Raw genomic sequence first — 17,500 nt, 5'->3', positions numbered from 1 at the left:
CAGACTTAAAGAAATAAGCAGGTGATCTAGAAAAAACTGTAGAGCAGCAGTCAGCAGTGTGTGTGATGCAATGTTTGCAGACATAAACAATTACCTACCCAATCTGTAAAACTATCAAGCATCAGACATTTTGTGTGCGTGTCGTATGGTGTGGGCAGAATGCGTATAGTCACAGTAGAGCAGCATTGTTACTATAAGTGTCAAGTCCGGGGCAGCTGAGGTGTGGCGATGACATCATCGATACGCAAGTATGCGGTTTCGCCGTCTAAACGAACTTGCAAGGGCTACGGTTTCGAATTTTTTCACCCTGGGACTAGGTTTCAAAAAAGTGCGGTTTCGAATATTGTGTTTACTGGATGATCGGCCAAGACGATGTAAAACATGCTTAAACCAAAAAGCGTCTCTGTGTGGATGGCCCCTTAACCACCTACTTGAAATGCACCCCTGGTGTGCAGTGTGTGTGTGTGTGTGTGTGTGTGTGTGTGTGTCTGTGTCTGTGGTCACTAACCACAGATGGGTCAAATGCAGAGCAAAAGTTACGGTGTATGTATCGTAAACGTGCTATTTACAATGTGGTGTGTGTGTGTGTGTGTGTGTGTGTGTGCAGGGGCAGTGAAGTACCTGGAGTGCTCTGCTCTGACACAGCGGGGGCTCAAGACGGTATTCGACGAGGCCATCCGCGCCGTTCTGTGCCCACCTCCAGTGAAGAAGCGCGGCCGAAGGTGCACGCTCTTCTGAGAGCGCCGGCCGACGGGCCGCCCACCTCACACGACCATACATCTGCCGTCGTCGTCATGACAAACACCGGTGTGCCACCCCAGAACTACCACTACCACCACCCCAAACAACAGCAACAACAACAACAACAACAACAACAACAACAACAACAACGCCACCACAGAGTACCAGCTCTTATCGCGGGATGGGATTTGTCAGTGTGCAGATACAGTTGTAGTCCTGGTTGGAAGGGGGTAGGCGTCTTTTTTTCTGTTTTGGTGAACCTGTGCTTGAGATTTGGAGAGATTTCTTTTTTTGTTTCATTTGTTTTTGTCCAGCAGTTGCTACAATGAGTCTTGTGAACACAGATAAAAGAAGGGAGAGAGAGAGAACAAAAAAAGACTGAACAGAATTGCTTTCACAAGAAACCAATACATCAGTCTGCTGAGAGGAAGGAATATAGTGTCTTGTGGTATTGGATGTTTTTTTAAATAACTCACATTCCTGAAATAATCTGTTTTTATAGGGATATATTGGTGAACATTGCTGTCTGAAACTGTAGTAGGCCTAGTTATTTCAGAGAGTGTGTATCCGTCTGGAATGCCTAATTAGATATGAGAGTACCCTCTTCCTGAAAGCAGCGAGAGAGTTCCGATTCTGGACTTCATCCGGTCCGGTTCTGGCCCAAATTTGGCACAGATCTGGTGTGGAAATGCCGGATAAATGCCAGAACTGGGCCAGAATAGGGCTAAATCCGTACCTGAGAATCAGCTGTTCTCCGGGTTAGCACATCAGAATGCAGTCGTGTGAAATCCTGGCAAACCACCATTCCTGTCGCCGGTGTCGTCGTTTTTTTCTTTTCTCTTTTCAGAAGCTGTGAAAATATTTCTCGTTTTTCCTTGTATCTGTTTTCCACATAATGTGCAGCAGTAGCCTAAAAATAGGAGGTTTATCTTTCAAACAGTTAAATGAAAATATGGTTCCACTGAATCCAACCACCAGATTCTGTGAGCACAATCCCAAAGGAGATATTTTCAAAATGGCACAATTTGTCAATTTTCCAGAATCTATATGAAATTGTTCCATGACGAGAAAGGATGAGTTTAAAAAGCCTTAATTTTAATGGCTACATTGATTAAAAATGTTTCGACCAACAACCTGGTCTTCTTCAGGGCTTAAAGGAGAACTCTTTTTTCACAAAAATGCAATTTTTCACAAAAATCTCTGTTTCTCGATGTCACTGAGTACTGTTGGTATGAGAAAAAAAAAACGATCGGTGCTACCTAGCTCGAGTTGCTTCAGCCAGCAGAATGTTTTCAGCCAGGCAGCTACAGTGCTACACTCTGGGGGCATTTTTAAAATCATGTCTCGTTTTTTTGTCGTACAGACAGTACACGGTGACCCCTCGAGAAAACAGACATCTACGTGATCGCCGGAGTTCTCCTTTAACGTTCTGAAGTTTGTCCTCTCCGGTTTTAAACTTGTGATAAGTGACAGCTGTGACATGAGCATGTCTCCAGGTGCTTGACTCTGTAGTGTCCTCAGGAACTCCGCTGACGGACACATTCTGACCTCCCGACGTATTGAAATAGTGTTTGCATGGATTGTCCAGCAACGTCATGAAGTGTGTGTGTGTGTGAGAATATTTTTATGTGTGTGTATGTGTATGACTGGGTCTGAATATGAATGCAATGTCTGTGTGTGGGTGTGTATGTATGTATATTTGTGGTATGAACGCAATGCATGTGTGTGTTTGTGGAATGGTATTAGTGTGAGTGCATGAATGTTTGTGTGTGTGTGTGTGTGTGTGTGTGATTGTGACTTGGTCTTTTGAATCACCCTTGCTACCACAGTATGTTGTATAGGTGCCATGACATGACATTTGATAATTACACTTAATGTAACTTTGTAAATAGATCTTCAAATAAAAAATGAGAATGTCAGTATTGTCTGCTGTCTGTCATACATGGAATTCCTGTCTTTGCAACTATTATAATTTTAAGGGGAAACCATTTTAAATAAAGATTATTCACATTTAAAAGTCACCGTTACTTATGTTCACTTTTAAAATCACATACATGTGGACCAATCAAGAGTTTGACTCTGTCCTGAGACTAGTTGCAGTGTAGTGCCCTCTACAGTTGATGGACAGCATTGCCATTACCTTGAAATTGGAGACAAATCCTTGTTGGCATGGCAACTGAAGTCAAGCCAGGTCAGAGTAGTTTCAGGCTTGGCCGCAAGCTAATGGTAGACGAGGTCCTGTTTGCACAATTTTCACTGTGACACAGGAATCACTAAATATAGTTTCTATTTCCACACAGACAAGCAGGTCCCCTTCTGATTCCCTATGCTGGATTTAGCAGAAAGGTCTCACAATGCCAAGACCGCATAATGTAAACAAGGTAAACAAAAAAGACCCAAAACAAATCGCTTACTATGGCTTTATTTCACACCAGGCTGGACACAGGATTATTCTCAGTTCACAGGGGGTAGTCATGCTAATAGGTGGAATGTTAATTAATTGAAATATGTTTAAGGCATAAGATGATGTGTAGCCTATTTAAGGCATTAAGGCATTGCATGGGCAGTGCAACAAAGATCTTAACGTGGGTAAAAATGTAGGCCTATTACAAAATTAAACATAACTATCAACTATCAATCACATCAACAGTATCAACATTACTATCATACCATGGGTGACTTAAATCAGACCAGCACAGCATATTGTGTCAGTAACAAATTGTATCAGTAGCATATGAATTGAGCACACGTGTCAGATGTGCAGTCGAAGATTTCTTCAGTGGACATGAACCATCCATGAAATCACGTCCACTCCATCCGGACCGCAGGAACCACTACATCCCAGACAGGATATGAGGTCAGCAGGCCAGGAAGCCTCCGTCCACCGGCAGAGTCACGCCATTGGTCATCGCGCTCTTGTCACTGAGGAGGAAGAGGATGGAGTTCACAACGTCCTCCACCTCTGTAGAACAGAGGAAGGGCCAAGGTTACCACAGCCATGTTAAAGCGCCAATATAAGTCAAATAGACCATGACAGTTATTCAGGCCCATCTTAACACTACACAATCAGGACTCTTCAACACATGTCAAGGTCCCCACATTATCTTTCGGCATACAGATGCATGGTGCCGCTGTCCAACATGCTGAATAACAGTTTAAATATGTCACTTGAAGGTTAGAAGTTTGAGTTATTTTCGTACACCGAGTAAGGATCAAAATATGTGTTTTTAAAAGCAGTGGTGTGAGGGGGGAAAAAAACAGTGGCCCAGCGGAGGCCAAATGTGTGTTTTGGCACGCAGGTTCACATTCCCTCTAAGTGATGCTCGGCTTCACGACAGTCTGGTGTGTAGTTAAACACTCCCTAAAAGTACACACAGCACCTCCGTGCTTGGTGCGAGAGCCGGGCAGCGAGGCCGCTGCGCTGACCTGCAAATCTGCCGAGCGGGATCCGTGAGGTCATGGCCTCGGCCTTCTCCGGGTCACTCCAGCCGATCCGGCCCATATCCGTCATGACGACCGTCGGGTTGACGGAATTCACGCGGATCTGCCCGTCCCGACAGAAAAAACAAGTGCATAGTTTAGCGAGCAGACGGTGAACGCGCTTGTGTCTCTGTTGTGTCTCTTTTTTTTAAGCCTCCTCATGACCCATCTGTTGCTAGTGCTGTTTGGCACGGGTTTGGCACAATGTTGGCATAGGGAACAGCACACTCTCTCCACAGCCTGCTGTCAGCACTACCCCACTGGTAATACCATCAGTATTTAAATCTTAAATCTTTCTTGGACAAACACATATTAAAATAAATAAATAAATAAATAAAAAACAGTGACATAGATAAGTAATCCCTGAGGGGAGAAGTGGATGTGTAAACATGGCCATTATTTATCGCAGAGCAGGCGGAGAGACAGCATCTGCTATCCCACTTGGCTGGGTGGAGGGATGCAGTGATTACAAATGAATGTCACTGTAAAGAATTCTCTTTGAGCTGGTGTCAACAGACAGGAGTGGTGCAAGAGTGTATCTCTTAACTCACAACAACAACAATTACAACAGAAAATCAGAGGGAGATTAACATGCAGGTCATATTTTTTTTACTGATGCAAATGTACTGATGTCACCTGATAAGGTCCTAGTTCCAAATGAAAAATAACAGCACAGTCTGCATGTCACCTGATAAGGTCCTAGTTCCAAATAAAAAATAACAGCACAGTCTGCGTGTCACCTGATAAGGTCCTAGTTCCAGGGCCATCGTTTTTGTAAGCATATCCAAAGCGCCTTTGGTTGCACCTACACAACATATAACCATTTAAAATGCATTTTAAGACCAACATATAACAATATCAACAATAACAACAATAAAACAGGACACAGAGATAACAGATGTTACACACAGCCACACAGTTAAGACATTGACGAAATTCACCAAGTCCTACAGGGAGGCTACGCCGGGAGAGTAACTGAAGCGTTCCATTCACGACGCATACAAATTTATTATGATTCATTTTAGAAGACTGGTCTATTTGTTCTGAATCTACACGCCGCTATCACGTCTGATGTAGCCAGTTCCATTGATTACAGTGGAAGCTAATATTGCTGCATCAGAGACTATGTGAATGCAACGGTTCAGTGTAGCCTCTGTTATTCTTAAAACTAACTGCCAATTTGTGTGAAATGTTTTAAACAAAAAGGCGTGGATTCATCGCATTCTCTTCATTGTCATGACTGAGGAGCGCAGTTCCATCTCCCCACGCTATGCATTCCAGAGGCGCATTGTTACCTTGAGAAAGCATCTCAAGAATGAGGTCTATTATGGGCAAATTATTTCACTCAATTACCCTTATTTTGTCATGGTTTTGACAGACGAAAATGTGCATAATAGAATACCTTAGGTATCACGAATCAGCCGAGATCATACTCACTTTCATGTCAACTGTTCTGACAATCAATAAAAATCTGGTCTTTATTTGATTGTGCAAGTTTGATGTAATTGGGTGCTGTGTGAGACATATTCTGAGAGAAGACTGGCTCAGAAAGCATATCTGGTGCCAGATGGCTGAGAGATCGGTCTAATTTCCCACTCGAAATACTGCAGTTGAGCTCTATAGTCTCACCCTGGGAAAAAAATCTTATTTCAAAACTAATTTTTATAGAACCGAACAGCCTTTCCAAATTCTTGATTTATTGTTGCTTATATTCTAGTGATCCAGCCTTTTTACATTTCACCACCTCTGAATATTTGGTTCTCTCTTATTTTGATCGGTCTGTGTTGCCTTTTATGTCATCATTTGTCACACTGTCTTGATTTGCATAAAGCATAACAAAAATGTATTCTATAGACATAGGACTCATCTCCTTGTCCCTGCTCAGTCAGGAGAGTTGACTTTTATCTTTTACATGATCATGTCACATTGTCATGAACAAAAATGATGCGTCTCTCCTCATCACTGCTCTAAGTGGAGACTTGGGGCAACCGTGGACTACTGGGGCAACCGTGGCCTACTGGGGCAGCCGTGGCCTACTGGGGCAATCGTGGCCTACTGGGGCAACCGTGGCCTACTGGGGCAATCGTGGCCTACTGGTTAGGGCTTCGGACTTGTAACCGGAGGGTTGCAGGTTTGAACCCCAACCAGTAGGCACGGCTGAAGTGCCCTTGAGCAAGGCACCTAACCCCTCACTGCTCCCCGAGCGCCGCTGTAGCAGGCAGCTCACTGCGCTGGGATTAGTGTGTGCTTCACCTCACTGTGTGTTCACTGTGTGCTGAGTGTGTTTCACTAATTCACGGATTGGGATAAATGCAGAGACCAAATTTCCCTCACGGGATCAAAAGAGTATATATACTTATACTTTTGAAGTGAGAGTGCGGTGTCTGGGTGTCGTGCTGTTCTCACAGTAGACGGCGTGGTCCCGCAGTGCACACTGGGACGCCTGGCTGGAGATGTTCACAATGGAGCCCCCGCTGCCCCGCGCCTTCAGGCCACGAGCGACTATCTGCAACGACATGATCCATTGGCCATGAGCAACGAGCAGTCCACTGCACTCTCCCTCTGATGGCCATGAGCAACGAGCAGTCCACTGCACTCTCCCTCTGATGGCCATGAGCAATGAGCAGTCCACTGCACTCTCCCTCTGATGGTCTCTCTCTCTCTCATTTCACAGCACTTACATCTCTCTCTCTCTCTCTCTCTCTCTCACACACACACACACACACACACACAGAGACACAGACACAGACACAGACACAGACACACACACAAACACACAGACACACACACAAATGCAAACTGCACACTTCACCTTGAAAATACTGCTGAACTTCACCAAAGGCAGATATGCTCAAATGCCAGTATGTCTTTTTTTTTACCTGGGCAACATGAAGAGCAGCCTTCACATTGATGTTGAAAGACCTACAAAAAACAACACAATATATGACCAGCTTCAAGAATAACCCAGTACTGATGCATTAACATATATTAAACAGGTGTCAATCAAAGCTCCATTAAAATACAAATTAATGCACTAAAACCAGCATGACTGCGTGACTGACTGCAATGTGGATCGAGGAATATTGCCACAGAACAGCCACAGTGACAACTCTCATCACTCAATCACCAAGTTATTTCAGAAATGACTAACATTTGCCGCTGAGCCAACACTTTCTCATAAAGATCTTTGGAAATGTGTCAGCAATGTTGTGGAATGCTCTTTACATGTCAAACTGCTCCGGCGTGACCTCAAGAAAAGGCTGCAGTGAGGCGTACGCGGCATTGTTCACCAGCAGGTCCACGGGCCCGACATCTTTCAGAGCCGCCTCCGTGGCCTCCCAGTCGGACAGGTCCACACACACGGGTCTGACAGATGGACACTAAAGATCAAGGACATCAAAAACATCACAAAAGGATTCCTGATCGTCACACTGCTTTTCATTCAAATGCCATTAGTCATGAAATAGTGGAATAGGTAATTATCTCGCGTTCATATGCATGGAGGTGGATCTGTTGCGCGCCGAAATACAATAGCACAGCGGGGGAGTAGTCAGTGAGCCCGATCAGACTGTCTGTGGGTGAACGTTCGGGGTCATTACTTCGAGCACGAGGCTGTTTAGGTCAGCTTGAGTGCGTGTGACAGCCGTAACCTCTGCCCCGCAACGTGCCAACGCCAACACGGTTGCCCGACCGATGCCTGTCAATAGAATGCAACAGAGGCAGGGTTTTAATGGCAGTCGATATTTCAAACAGCAGCCTGCAGTCACTGCTGTTAGGCTACATAGCAGAATAATCTGATCAAAGCAGCAGTCGTGTCATTTTGAATCATTAAGAATGGTGATGAAAATACTTCTTCATAGGTTTTTGAGGATGCCAATAAATATATAAAATTATTTGCATAGCCCAACTACATGTTGATGGTGAAGTTTTCAGTAAAGCATTCAGTCCAAAAAGATGTCGCTATCCCCTTAATATTTATCTCACCCTTTCCTGCTCCCGTGACCAGAGCCTGTTTGCCTGCAAACGAGATCTCCATTGTTGCGAGTCCACAGTGACAGTGTTTCAACCTGGATTAAATGTTACAAGCTGGTGGTTAAAACGAGTTTATTAAGGTGACAAGTATTTAGCTAGCCAAAAAGAATTCAGACTATGAAGTTCCGCATGTAGTCACTGCAGCCATATATTTGTTGCTTCACGTAGCCTAAATATCCTCCCTCCGAGAGACAGGATTTCACAAGTCGCTCGAACATTAAAAGTGAAACTAGTACCTTTTGCAGATAGAATGAGATATTTTGCGAACTTCTTACTCTGCTCTCAGCGATTGCTGTTTCTGCAGGCGTGGACGACTGGGCGAAGTTCAGTTTTCGTGTTTACGGTAGTTCAACTGGAGGAGGAAACAGCACAGCAAAAAAGTTAATGTTGAAAAATAGTTACACCGTAGCAGGAGTTGCAGATGCGGCGTTAGATGTGGATGTGGACGTCAGTTTACCCTAATTATAAAGTTGGATACGCACGATGACACAGCACGGTTGCTATAAAATGCTTGTCAGTGGTTTTGGTGGTTATTTTCTTTCATACTTTCTATGCACTCATCTCCAATGTTATGGCTGATTACAGCTTTAATAGGCTTGTTGAGATGGGGGGGAAATAAGTGTTTTTAAACATCAGATAATATTATCCCTTTCAAAAATAACTCCACTGCTTGAGTGTTAAACATATTGTTGTCCTATAACTGCAGATATTGTGTAATGGTATGCACCACTGAATAAATTGACGTATAACTGCAGATATTGTATCTGCCCCACTGAATAAATTGACTGATGTGTATCCTCATTGGCTTATAGGTGGCGGTTGACCTTTAATAATGCACAGTACACTCACCTCAGTTTTTCCTACATATTGTTTACTTTAGGCTACTAATGAAGGCACTATCTAGTATTGACAGATGCAGTAGTAATTCCTAGCTAAGGTCTCCTCTGCACTGTAGTTTGAATGGTACAGTGATGGCCAAAAGTATTGGCACCCATGCTAAAGTTGACTGAAAAGAGGAATATAAAATCATCTTTTGGAAATTGATCTTAATGCCTTAAGTGAAAAATGAGGAAATATCTAACCTTTAAGGACACCAATTTTCTTAGTGAATGAATAATGTATCATAAATAAATAAATGTTCTTCCTTAAAATACAGGGGTCATAAGTATTCCCACCCCTATGTTAAATTCCCATAGAGACAGGCAGATTTTTATTTTTAAAGGCCAGTTATTTCATGGATCCAGAATACTGTGCATCCTGATAAAGTTACCTTGGCCTTTGGAATTAAAATAGCCCCACATCATCACATACCCTTCACCATACCTAGAGATTGGCATGGGTGTTATTTCAGTTAGCCTATTAGCTGGTTTGATTTGCATTGAGCTCAATGAGCATCAAACCACTTTTTCACTTAAGGCATTAAGATAAATTTCTAAAAGATGATTTTATATTCCTCTTTTCAGTCAACTTTAGCATGGGTGCCAATACTTTTGGCCATCACTGTATATTCTCTTGCTATGAGTCGCGTTGGATAAAAGTGTCTGCTATATGAATGTAAATATAATACTTTCTAAATATGTAACATTTTTTTTCTTACATCCTCACATGGCTTTGCATTTGCATGTGAGAGAGAGTAGCAGTCACCCATTTTTACAGTTGGCAGGAAAACCAGGAATTATGTTGGAATATCCTGAGCATAAATTGTGCAGGGCGCCAGGGCACGACTGCTGTGCCACACAGGGCCTACATTTACACTGTAATTTCCCCTTCTTGATACAAACCCCACAGAGCAAACTCTGTGACCTTCCTCTGTGTCCCACACACACACACACACACACACACACAATTTATTCAGTCAAGCAGGCACCATACAAATGTGGTACATGGCAGACACGCGTCTCTTACCTCGTTTGGTCCCAGTAAAAGCTCAGTAAGGCTTTGTTAGTTTTCCCCATAAAAAGGTTTTGTGCCTGCTGACATTTATTACGTACCTATGCTATTACTGCACGTTCATGCTACAGCAATATCCGCTTCTAAAAGGGAACTAATAATTGTTAACTATGCTACTATGAGTTAATGTTTCCTTAGTCCCTAGACATACTGTTGACTTAGCAACTCCATGAGTGAATACATGTAGGCTATTACATCAATGTAATATATACAAAGAGTACTCCAGTCAGTGTTGTGAATAAGCAGTACGCAGAATGGAACAGTCTGTGGCAACTGCAACATGCTTTATTTTCAGACACACAGACGTACATACATATACATAAGAACAGAACACATAGGAATCAACCACAACATTCTTTGGTAGTGTTTTTGCAACTCTCACTCGTATGGTGTTGTATAACGGGTATGTGCTAGACATAATTTTTGTGATTGAGTGCACATTCACGAGCTGGTGTTGCTTAGGACGATATAGTGTGTTGGTTTTGGCATGTGTTTAACTATACCTACCACTGGCCAGCAGTGATTGCGCTTGTGCAATTCAACAGAGCATGAAAAGTCAAGAACATAATGAAGGGCACAGGAACTATATAGCACACAGACTTGGCAGGAATATCAGGTTTTGCTTTTTGAAAAAGTTTTGACCTTTTGAAAAAGTTTTGACCTAAAAATCGACCAACTCAATAACTTGTTTCAGGCGAGAACTTGGAATGGAAAATCTTGTTTTGTCATGATGGCGTTAATAGGATGATATGAGTGTGAAATCCCATGATTCTCAAAACGGCGCAATAATGATCTTTAAAAAACCGACAGATTTTACTGCCTTCGAAATGACGTCGTCAGTAAGTCTTGATGTCATTAAATTTAATGTCCACACAAATTGCGTAACGACCTGAACTGAACTATGAATAACTCCTTCCAAATGAATAACCTGGCATGATTGGGTGATTGAATCAGTGCTGTGGTTCACTTGTTTCTTACAAAATGGCCGCCAGGCACAATGGCTCCACTGTCGTAATGCTCACTGGGCTCCTATTTCTACACCTCGATTGCATTAGCTGTGGTCATAATATTGGCTGTCATGTGCTATTATGGATTCATACACGTATATGTTTAACAGGCCGATGACAAAAAAAAAACAAACCAAAAAACACTGCAGTTTGTCAAAGCCTGGCAGAATGAAGGAACACGTCCTAACAGACCTGTAATACTGATTTGCTTTTCAATATCCACTAATACTGCTCATGTACGTCCACCATCCAGTCTTTCAAATGGTTTGGGACCAATAATAATAAATTAAAGCCTTTACCCTGTCTCAAGAAGCAGCCAGATACAAACCTGGCTTTTGTACCTTAATAGAAATTTGTATGAAAAGCTGAAACAGCTTTTTAACAAAAAAAAAAAACAAAGTCCCAAAAGTGGTAAACTGTTGATTTTGGAGAAGCACAACATTGCTCCAGGGAGACCGGAGATAGTTTGTGAAGGAATAGAGGAGTGCTTTCAACGGGGGCAACTCTGGGACAGAGGTCAGGGGCGGCTCTTTTTGGGGCACCATTCCGTCTCTGGATACAGAAGGCAGTGGATGGTTTTAAACCTGAAAGGGGGGAGAGGGTGAAATTATGGAAGATGAGGAGATGGGATGGGTGGGAGAGAGAGAGAGAGAGAAAAAAAAAAGAAAGAGAGGGGGGGAAGACATGAAAAGAGTGAAAAAAGCCTCTTATCAAACCAACCAAGCCTCTTATCAAACCATCTTACTTGAAAAGTAAGCTCTCGTGTGCTACACCATGACAGAGCTTAGAGAGAAGCTTTAAGATAACCAACGCTAGACAGTGCAAATACACTACAACTGAATCAATTCAAACAGCACAAATTCACCGTGACAAAGAGGAGCTTACCGTGACGGGTCTTCGGCCAATGAGAAGATGCCCCCGACACTGACCACATTCCTTCTATTCTCAAATCCTCCATAGCTCAGGGTAACCTACAAGAGAGTGTCCACAAACACACACAGAAAGAAACACATGAGCACAAAAGTATTTCGTTTTTACACACACAATTTTTTTTTAAGGAGGATCATTTTATCTCCCTTTTGAGGTGGACCATGTCGTCAATGAGAAATGTCATGCCACAGGCAACTCAATTCATGACAATTCAATTCACTTCACATAAATTGCAAGCTGCACAATGATTATAATTTCAAGGTGCCATAGAAACAGCAAGGTCTTCACACCAACAAAGCAGAAAGACTATGGCAACAGCAGCCAAGAATAATCCATCTGAACTGGGGGGGGGGGGGGGGGGTGGAGGCTTGAGTGAAGCTCAGCACTGAAAGGGGTATTTTCTCTATCTGAAACTTAACCTTAGCTTCACTGAGATTATAGTGGAATTTCTATGATACACAGAATATGCTAGGCTAAATCAAAGTCTATATGACATGTTTAGGAGTCCACCTGATCTAACACAGTGTTGCTGGGCAACCGCTGCAGGTTCTCCAGGTGCGAGTGGAACAGGTGTGTGTGCGTCATGGAGACCTCCAACAACGCCTCGATGATGTAGCCGATGGTGCAGTCGTCAGGGAGACGGATCTTCTCTGCCGTGGTGATGAAGTTACCGAGGCTGAACAGAACAAACAATTATGTTAATGACGCAGGAATGCCCCGACACTTACAGGAAGGCTATTCGGGGAACGTAACTGCAGCGTTCCATTCGCCGAGCATCTGCTGCAACAAGTAGCTTCCACTGTAATCAATGGTACTGGCTACACCAGACATAATGCGTTGTCATGATACGTGATACAGGCCATACTATTTGTGATTGGATCTGGGAAATACCGCTCCATTTCAACCCTCTCTGGTGAAATGTCACCAACTTAATTGGTGTTTCTGATACTGTCCTAGCAACATCCTAGATACCATCCTAGCCACATCCTGGATGCGGGACTTGTGTAGCTCGGGCCTTATTCAAAAGGGGGAACAAGAGACTTCTGATAAGCTTAGGATGAGACTTGACTCTCCCAAAAAAGAAGCTATGTAAAATCTGTAGTAGTCACCTCTAATGATTTGATGTGTAAGTTAAGAGTTAGGTCATATTAGTAACTGAACAGAAGAACTTACCTTACACTTCCAATTCCAAACAATTTATGAGTGTTATCTTCCAATTCCAAACAATTTATGAGTGTTATCATTTGCAGTCTGACTTAACATTCAAAATGTCGGTCATGTCATCTTAAAACGTTCTTTTTTTTTTAAAAGTATTTTTTTGTTTTTTTTTGTTGATGGGGTGGGATTGGGAAATGAGTCAGATCGGACTCAAATCCGGGTCCCTGTGGGCATTTGGACCCGACTGTGGTGCGGGCGCAGAGGTCAGTTGTGCGACAGCATCCCCCAGCACTATGCAAGTTTTGGTCTAACTGAAAGCCATGTTAACTGGTGTCTTTTGGTGTTTCAGCCCAGAGCACATAACAGCCTAGTGCATATCCTGAATGACCTGGCCAGGAGCACATAACAGCCTAGTGCATATCCTGAATGACCTGGCCAGGAGCACATAACTGCCTAGTGCATATCCTGAATGACCTGGCCAGGAGCACATAACTGCCTAATGCAGGGGTCTCCAACAGTTAGCTTGCAAGCTACCAGCAGCTCCCCACTTGTTTTTAAGTAGCTCTCCAAAAGGTTTGAGGAAGATGTTCATAAATCTGATAACCCAGTCACTTGGGAAAAATGTTAAAATTCCTATGAAATCAAATTCTCAGTCTACAAAGAGAGAAGGTAAATTAGTTGAAAGGAACCTTTAAAAAGCATACAAATCTTATTCAGCGGTTTTGGGTGGAGATCAGCTATGTAAATGCATGGCATGCTACTACTAATATAAAAGCTCCTGGCCATGTCCATTTTATCAAAGTAGCTCTCAGAGGGAAAAAAGGTTGGAGATCCCTGGCCTAGTGCATATCCTGAATGACCTGGCCTGAATGCGTTTCCTTCGCATGACCATACACCATCAAAATGAATTTAAAAAGGTACACTATGCAAGATTTTCACCTTAATATACCTTTTACGAAGCCAATTTCATGGTGATTTGGATCTGGGAAGCAAACTTGTAATAGGCGAATCGTTTACCTAGCATAGCTATACAGCATAGCCGTAGCGAATTGCTACCGAGAAAATCAGACATGCAATTTCAAGAACAGCGGCCCGACAAATCTCACGAGAATCGTGAAACATTACCTTCTCAGTAGACATAGCTCTTTGGAGATAGTTTTTGCCTGTTGTTAATCCTTCACCTCCACAATAAAAGCATTTTCATTGTGTACAGGGGGAGTAGTCAGGAGAAGTTTGCTATTCACAGCACCTTAGTAAAATATAAATATATCGCGACTCTAGAGGGAGCTCTAGTCACCAAAAATACCTAAACCTGCATAGTGTACCTTTAAATACCTAAACCTGCATAGTGTACCTTTAAAGAGGATGTGTTACACCTCAGTGGCAAAAGTGACTTATTGTTACCGTACATAGTGTTTTTTTAAAGTGATGTCAAGAGACAGACAGACAACAATAGTGACTAATTCCTAGAACTCACCTTGCCCACGGGCTCATTTTGAGTGCCAGTCCTCTACTGATGCAGAAACCGGCTCCACCGGTGGCAAACCAGAACTTGACTGACACCTAGGAGAGACGGAGACAATAAAAAAAACATAAATATCATAATTTATTTACTCAACCTGAAAGGTTGCTTCTCTCAGAACAACTATATGTGAATGTGAAACACTCATAAGTACATTGTTAATAACATGTAGCAACTACTCCAGACATTTTGTGGTACTTCTCCAGAGTACTTTTTAAATAGCTTTTTTAATTTAATTATTTTTTATTTGACACACGCATAATCATTCAGAATTTTAACATGCACATTTACTAGGTGCAACACCCAACTTCAGTGTAAACAGGTACACTAAAAACAACAGGCGCTACAACACGTTCAATCGGAAATATATGAGCAGGCTAGAGAGCCTTCCCGACTAGCCTGGGTTTTCCCATGATTTTATTCGCGCTGCTAGGCAGCCTGGATTCCATGGATGCGATTTTCACCGCAACGAAGGAACCAATCACAGAACGGGGGGTGGGGGGGGATTACAGGAACAGGAAGTGGAACTACCCTGCCATTTCTTGTCAAAATGGCAGCCGTAAAAAAGGTCCATTAGGAGAGAAGGCGCCACTCACCGATCCGTCGCTCTTGACCCTCTCGGCTGCCTCTATGGGGTGGTCCAGGCTCGGCCGACCCAGATACACGTCCTGCGTGTGGGAGTAGGAGGCTAGCAGCCGGAGCAGGGCTGGGCAGGATCACGTAGTTATCGTCGTCCACATGGCAGAACCACCTACGGAGGAGCAGCAGCAGCAGCAGCAGCAGAAACGATACGGAACCATGAAAACACCACAAGCACATGGACAGCGTCCAAGACTGGGCAGTTATGTGTATCTAAAAGGGATTGGCTACTTGATTGACAGATATGCTAGCTAAACAAATGGAATAAAAGTCTTTAGAGTAACACATGTACTTTCAGAAAGCCTTTACTAAAGAATAATACTCATGTCATGTATAGATGTCAGATGGACATGGTAAAAAGAGATAGAAAAAAACTTTTTTTTTTAAGTAGTTAACAAGTGAAAGCTTTAATGGAAAGTGAAGGTATACATTTTTTAAAAACTAAGATATATACCTCCAGAGTGACCCATTTCACCTATCTGTCTGAGAGGGAAAAAACTGCCACTGCTCTTCCTACAGGCCACTGATAAGGAAGTTATAAATGTCTGTTAACACGTCAACAAAATGCCAAACTTGACAAGGTGATGCCAACTCCTCTTCTACAGGAGATGGAGGGGGAGGGTAGTGGGCCTATACTGATCTACCCTGACTCTTTACACACACACACACACACACACACACCTCAGCAGAGCGTTTTATTGCATGTGAGGACTGACACCTAACACACGCTTGACAAGTCTCTTACAGTGAGTGCGCAAGGGTGTGTGTGTGTGTGTGTGTGTGGTTGTGTGCTGGAGGGGGGGGGGCTTTTCACACTCAGGTGGAGTATTACTCAACTTTTTCTGTGACTCAATGAACTTGTCGTACTCCACAGACATCTTACAGCACAGGGCCTGACGGGTGTGAGCAGCTGAACAGTTCGTGTTGATCATATTCAGCCCTGAAAAACAGAGGGAATGAGAGAACGAGAGAGAGAGAAAGAAAGAAAGAAAGAAAGAAAGACAATATATAAGCATTGGAAAGACACCTCCATAAATCACTATGACGCTAAGTGATCATCAGAGCCATAGATCCAGTATGACAGAAGCTGGCTGTAGACATGCTTGTTTTCTGCGATGGCGTGAAACGACTTGCCAGCCCCAACTGCTAAATGACGCAGCAGAAAACATTAATCTTGTGTGCGATCATGTGCCATCAATATGTGGAGAAGAGCACACAATCACAAGAACACAAAGGTCTGACTTTCTGATGATCTGAAAACGTGCCCAAAATGTCAGTCCGGTTTTGTTATTTAAACTTTTTCCGGTCTATTTTTCTACACTATGTTCTTTTATAATGAACTTTACTCTCTTACTTTTCCATGGTCTTTCATCTGATCTGCAATTTGTAATTGCAAATACGTAAAGTATTTTGTATTGCATGTGTGTATGAACTGTGCAACACAAATAAACTTGCCTGGCAGATAAGGATCTAGAAAATAACAACCGATCAAGAAAAAACAAGTATCATTCATTAAATGGAAATATGACCCCATTTCCATTCCTTGATTTAGAATTTTACCTGGCTTCTTCCTCAGCTCCTTATCTTCACCATCAGTGAATATGAAGGTCTGAGAGAGAGAGAGAGAGAGAGAGAGAGAGAGAGAGAGAGAGAGAGAGAGAGAGAGAGAGAGAGAGAGAGAGAGAGAGAGAGAGAGAGAGAGAGAGAGAGAGAGAGAGAGAGAGAGAGAGAGAGAGAGAGAGAGAGAAAGAAAGAAAGGCAAGATGAGAGAGACTTTCAGGTCACACAACATCAAAACACAACCATAACAGCCCACATTACCAGCTCAACACCAGCCTCCAGTCTGCCTGAGCCCTTGATGGTGACAACTTCAACCCCCTCACTCCATTTTTTAAAAAAATATTTTTAAAGCTTTTATGCCTTTAATCAGACAGGACAGTGAAGAGACTGACAGGAAGTGAGTGGGAGACACACACACCGTCCCTCCCCTCACTTCATTTCTCCTGAAAGCAGCTGTCTGCTGACATAATAGAAACAAACC

The 17,500-nt window shown here is 42.9% G+C and overlaps 3 protein-coding genes across 8 annotated transcripts in view; 1 reads left to right on the top strand and 2 right to left on the bottom strand.

Annotated features, from left to right (window-relative positions):
- rac3b (Rac family small GTPase 3b) overlaps window positions 1-1,661 on the top strand; it is a 9,924-nt gene extending 8,263 nt beyond the window's left edge. Inside the window, exon 6 of the mRNA XM_042081935.1 lies at window positions 608-1,661. Coding sequence (XP_041937869.1) covers window positions 608-738 — 131 coding nt within the window. The 3' untranslated portion in view covers window positions 739-1,661. The remainder of the gene's footprint in view (window positions 1-607) is intronic.
- A 1,486-nt stretch (window positions 1,662-3,147) lies between these two features.
- Window positions 3,148-8,843, bottom strand: dcxr (dicarbonyl/L-xylulose reductase). Of its 6 annotated transcripts, none has more exons than XM_042083694.1 (10): window positions 8,711-8,843; window positions 8,490-8,605; window positions 8,206-8,288; window positions 7,821-7,918; window positions 7,447-7,601; window positions 7,101-7,143; window positions 6,628-6,727; window positions 4,962-5,026; window positions 4,168-4,285; window positions 3,148-3,703 (listed from the first exon to the last, which is right to left on the bottom strand). In XM_042083694.1, the coding sequence occupies exons 3-10, from the start codon at window positions 8,255-8,257 to the stop codon at window positions 3,600-3,602; spliced, it is 735 nt and encodes a 244-aa protein (XP_041939628.1). In that variant the 5' UTR covers window positions 8,258-8,288; window positions 8,490-8,605; window positions 8,711-8,843; the 3' UTR covers window positions 3,148-3,599. The 6 variants fall into 6 exon arrangements, with proteins under 6 accessions (XP_041939628.1, XP_041939629.1, XP_041939630.1 ...); XM_042083695.1 differs by having other exon boundaries at window positions 8,529-8,605; XM_042083696.1 differs by lacking the exon at window positions 8,711-8,843 and having other exon boundaries at window positions 3,148-3,663; window positions 8,490-8,691.
- A 1,623-nt stretch (window positions 8,844-10,466) lies between these two features.
- rfng (RFNG O-fucosylpeptide 3-beta-N-acetylglucosaminyltransferase) overlaps window positions 10,467-17,500 on the bottom strand; it is a 16,453-nt gene continuing 9,419 nt past the window's right edge. Inside the window, 8 exon segments of the mRNA XM_042082719.1 lie at window positions 10,467-11,794; window positions 12,096-12,181; window positions 12,651-12,816; window positions 14,776-14,861; window positions 15,417-15,524; window positions 15,526-15,571; window positions 16,297-16,399; window positions 17,020-17,068. Coding sequence (XP_041938653.1) covers window positions 11,728-11,794; window positions 12,096-12,181; window positions 12,651-12,816; window positions 14,776-14,861; window positions 15,417-15,524; window positions 15,526-15,571; window positions 16,297-16,399; window positions 17,020-17,068 — 711 coding nt within the window. The 3' untranslated portion in view covers window positions 10,467-11,727.

The sequence above is a fragment of the Alosa sapidissima genome, chromosome 24 (genome assembly GCF_018492685.1).
Source record: "Alosa sapidissima isolate fAloSap1 chromosome 24, fAloSap1.pri, whole genome shotgun sequence".
In the NCBI taxonomy this organism is placed as follows: Eukaryota; Metazoa; Chordata; class Actinopteri; order Clupeiformes; family Clupeidae; genus Alosa; species Alosa sapidissima.
Note: the sequence above shows the minus strand (reverse complement) of the source record. Positions and strands in the feature narration are given on the sequence as shown.

Excerpts from the sequence above, each read along its gene's own strand:
- dcxr (XM_042083694.1), bottom strand. The coding sequence starts at position 8,257 with ATGGAGATCTCGTTTGCAGGCAAACAGGCTCTGGTCACGGGAGCAGGA. Across the intron at positions 7,144-7,446 it reads ACGCCGGAGCAGTTTGACAT|GTCTTTCAACATCAATGTGA; the intron begins GTAAAGAGCATT and ends TGTTTTTTGTAG. Across the intron at positions 5,027-6,627 it reads GCGGGACCACGCCGTCTACT|GTGCAACCAAAGGCGCTTTG; the intron begins GTGAGAACAGCA and ends TATGTTGTGTAG.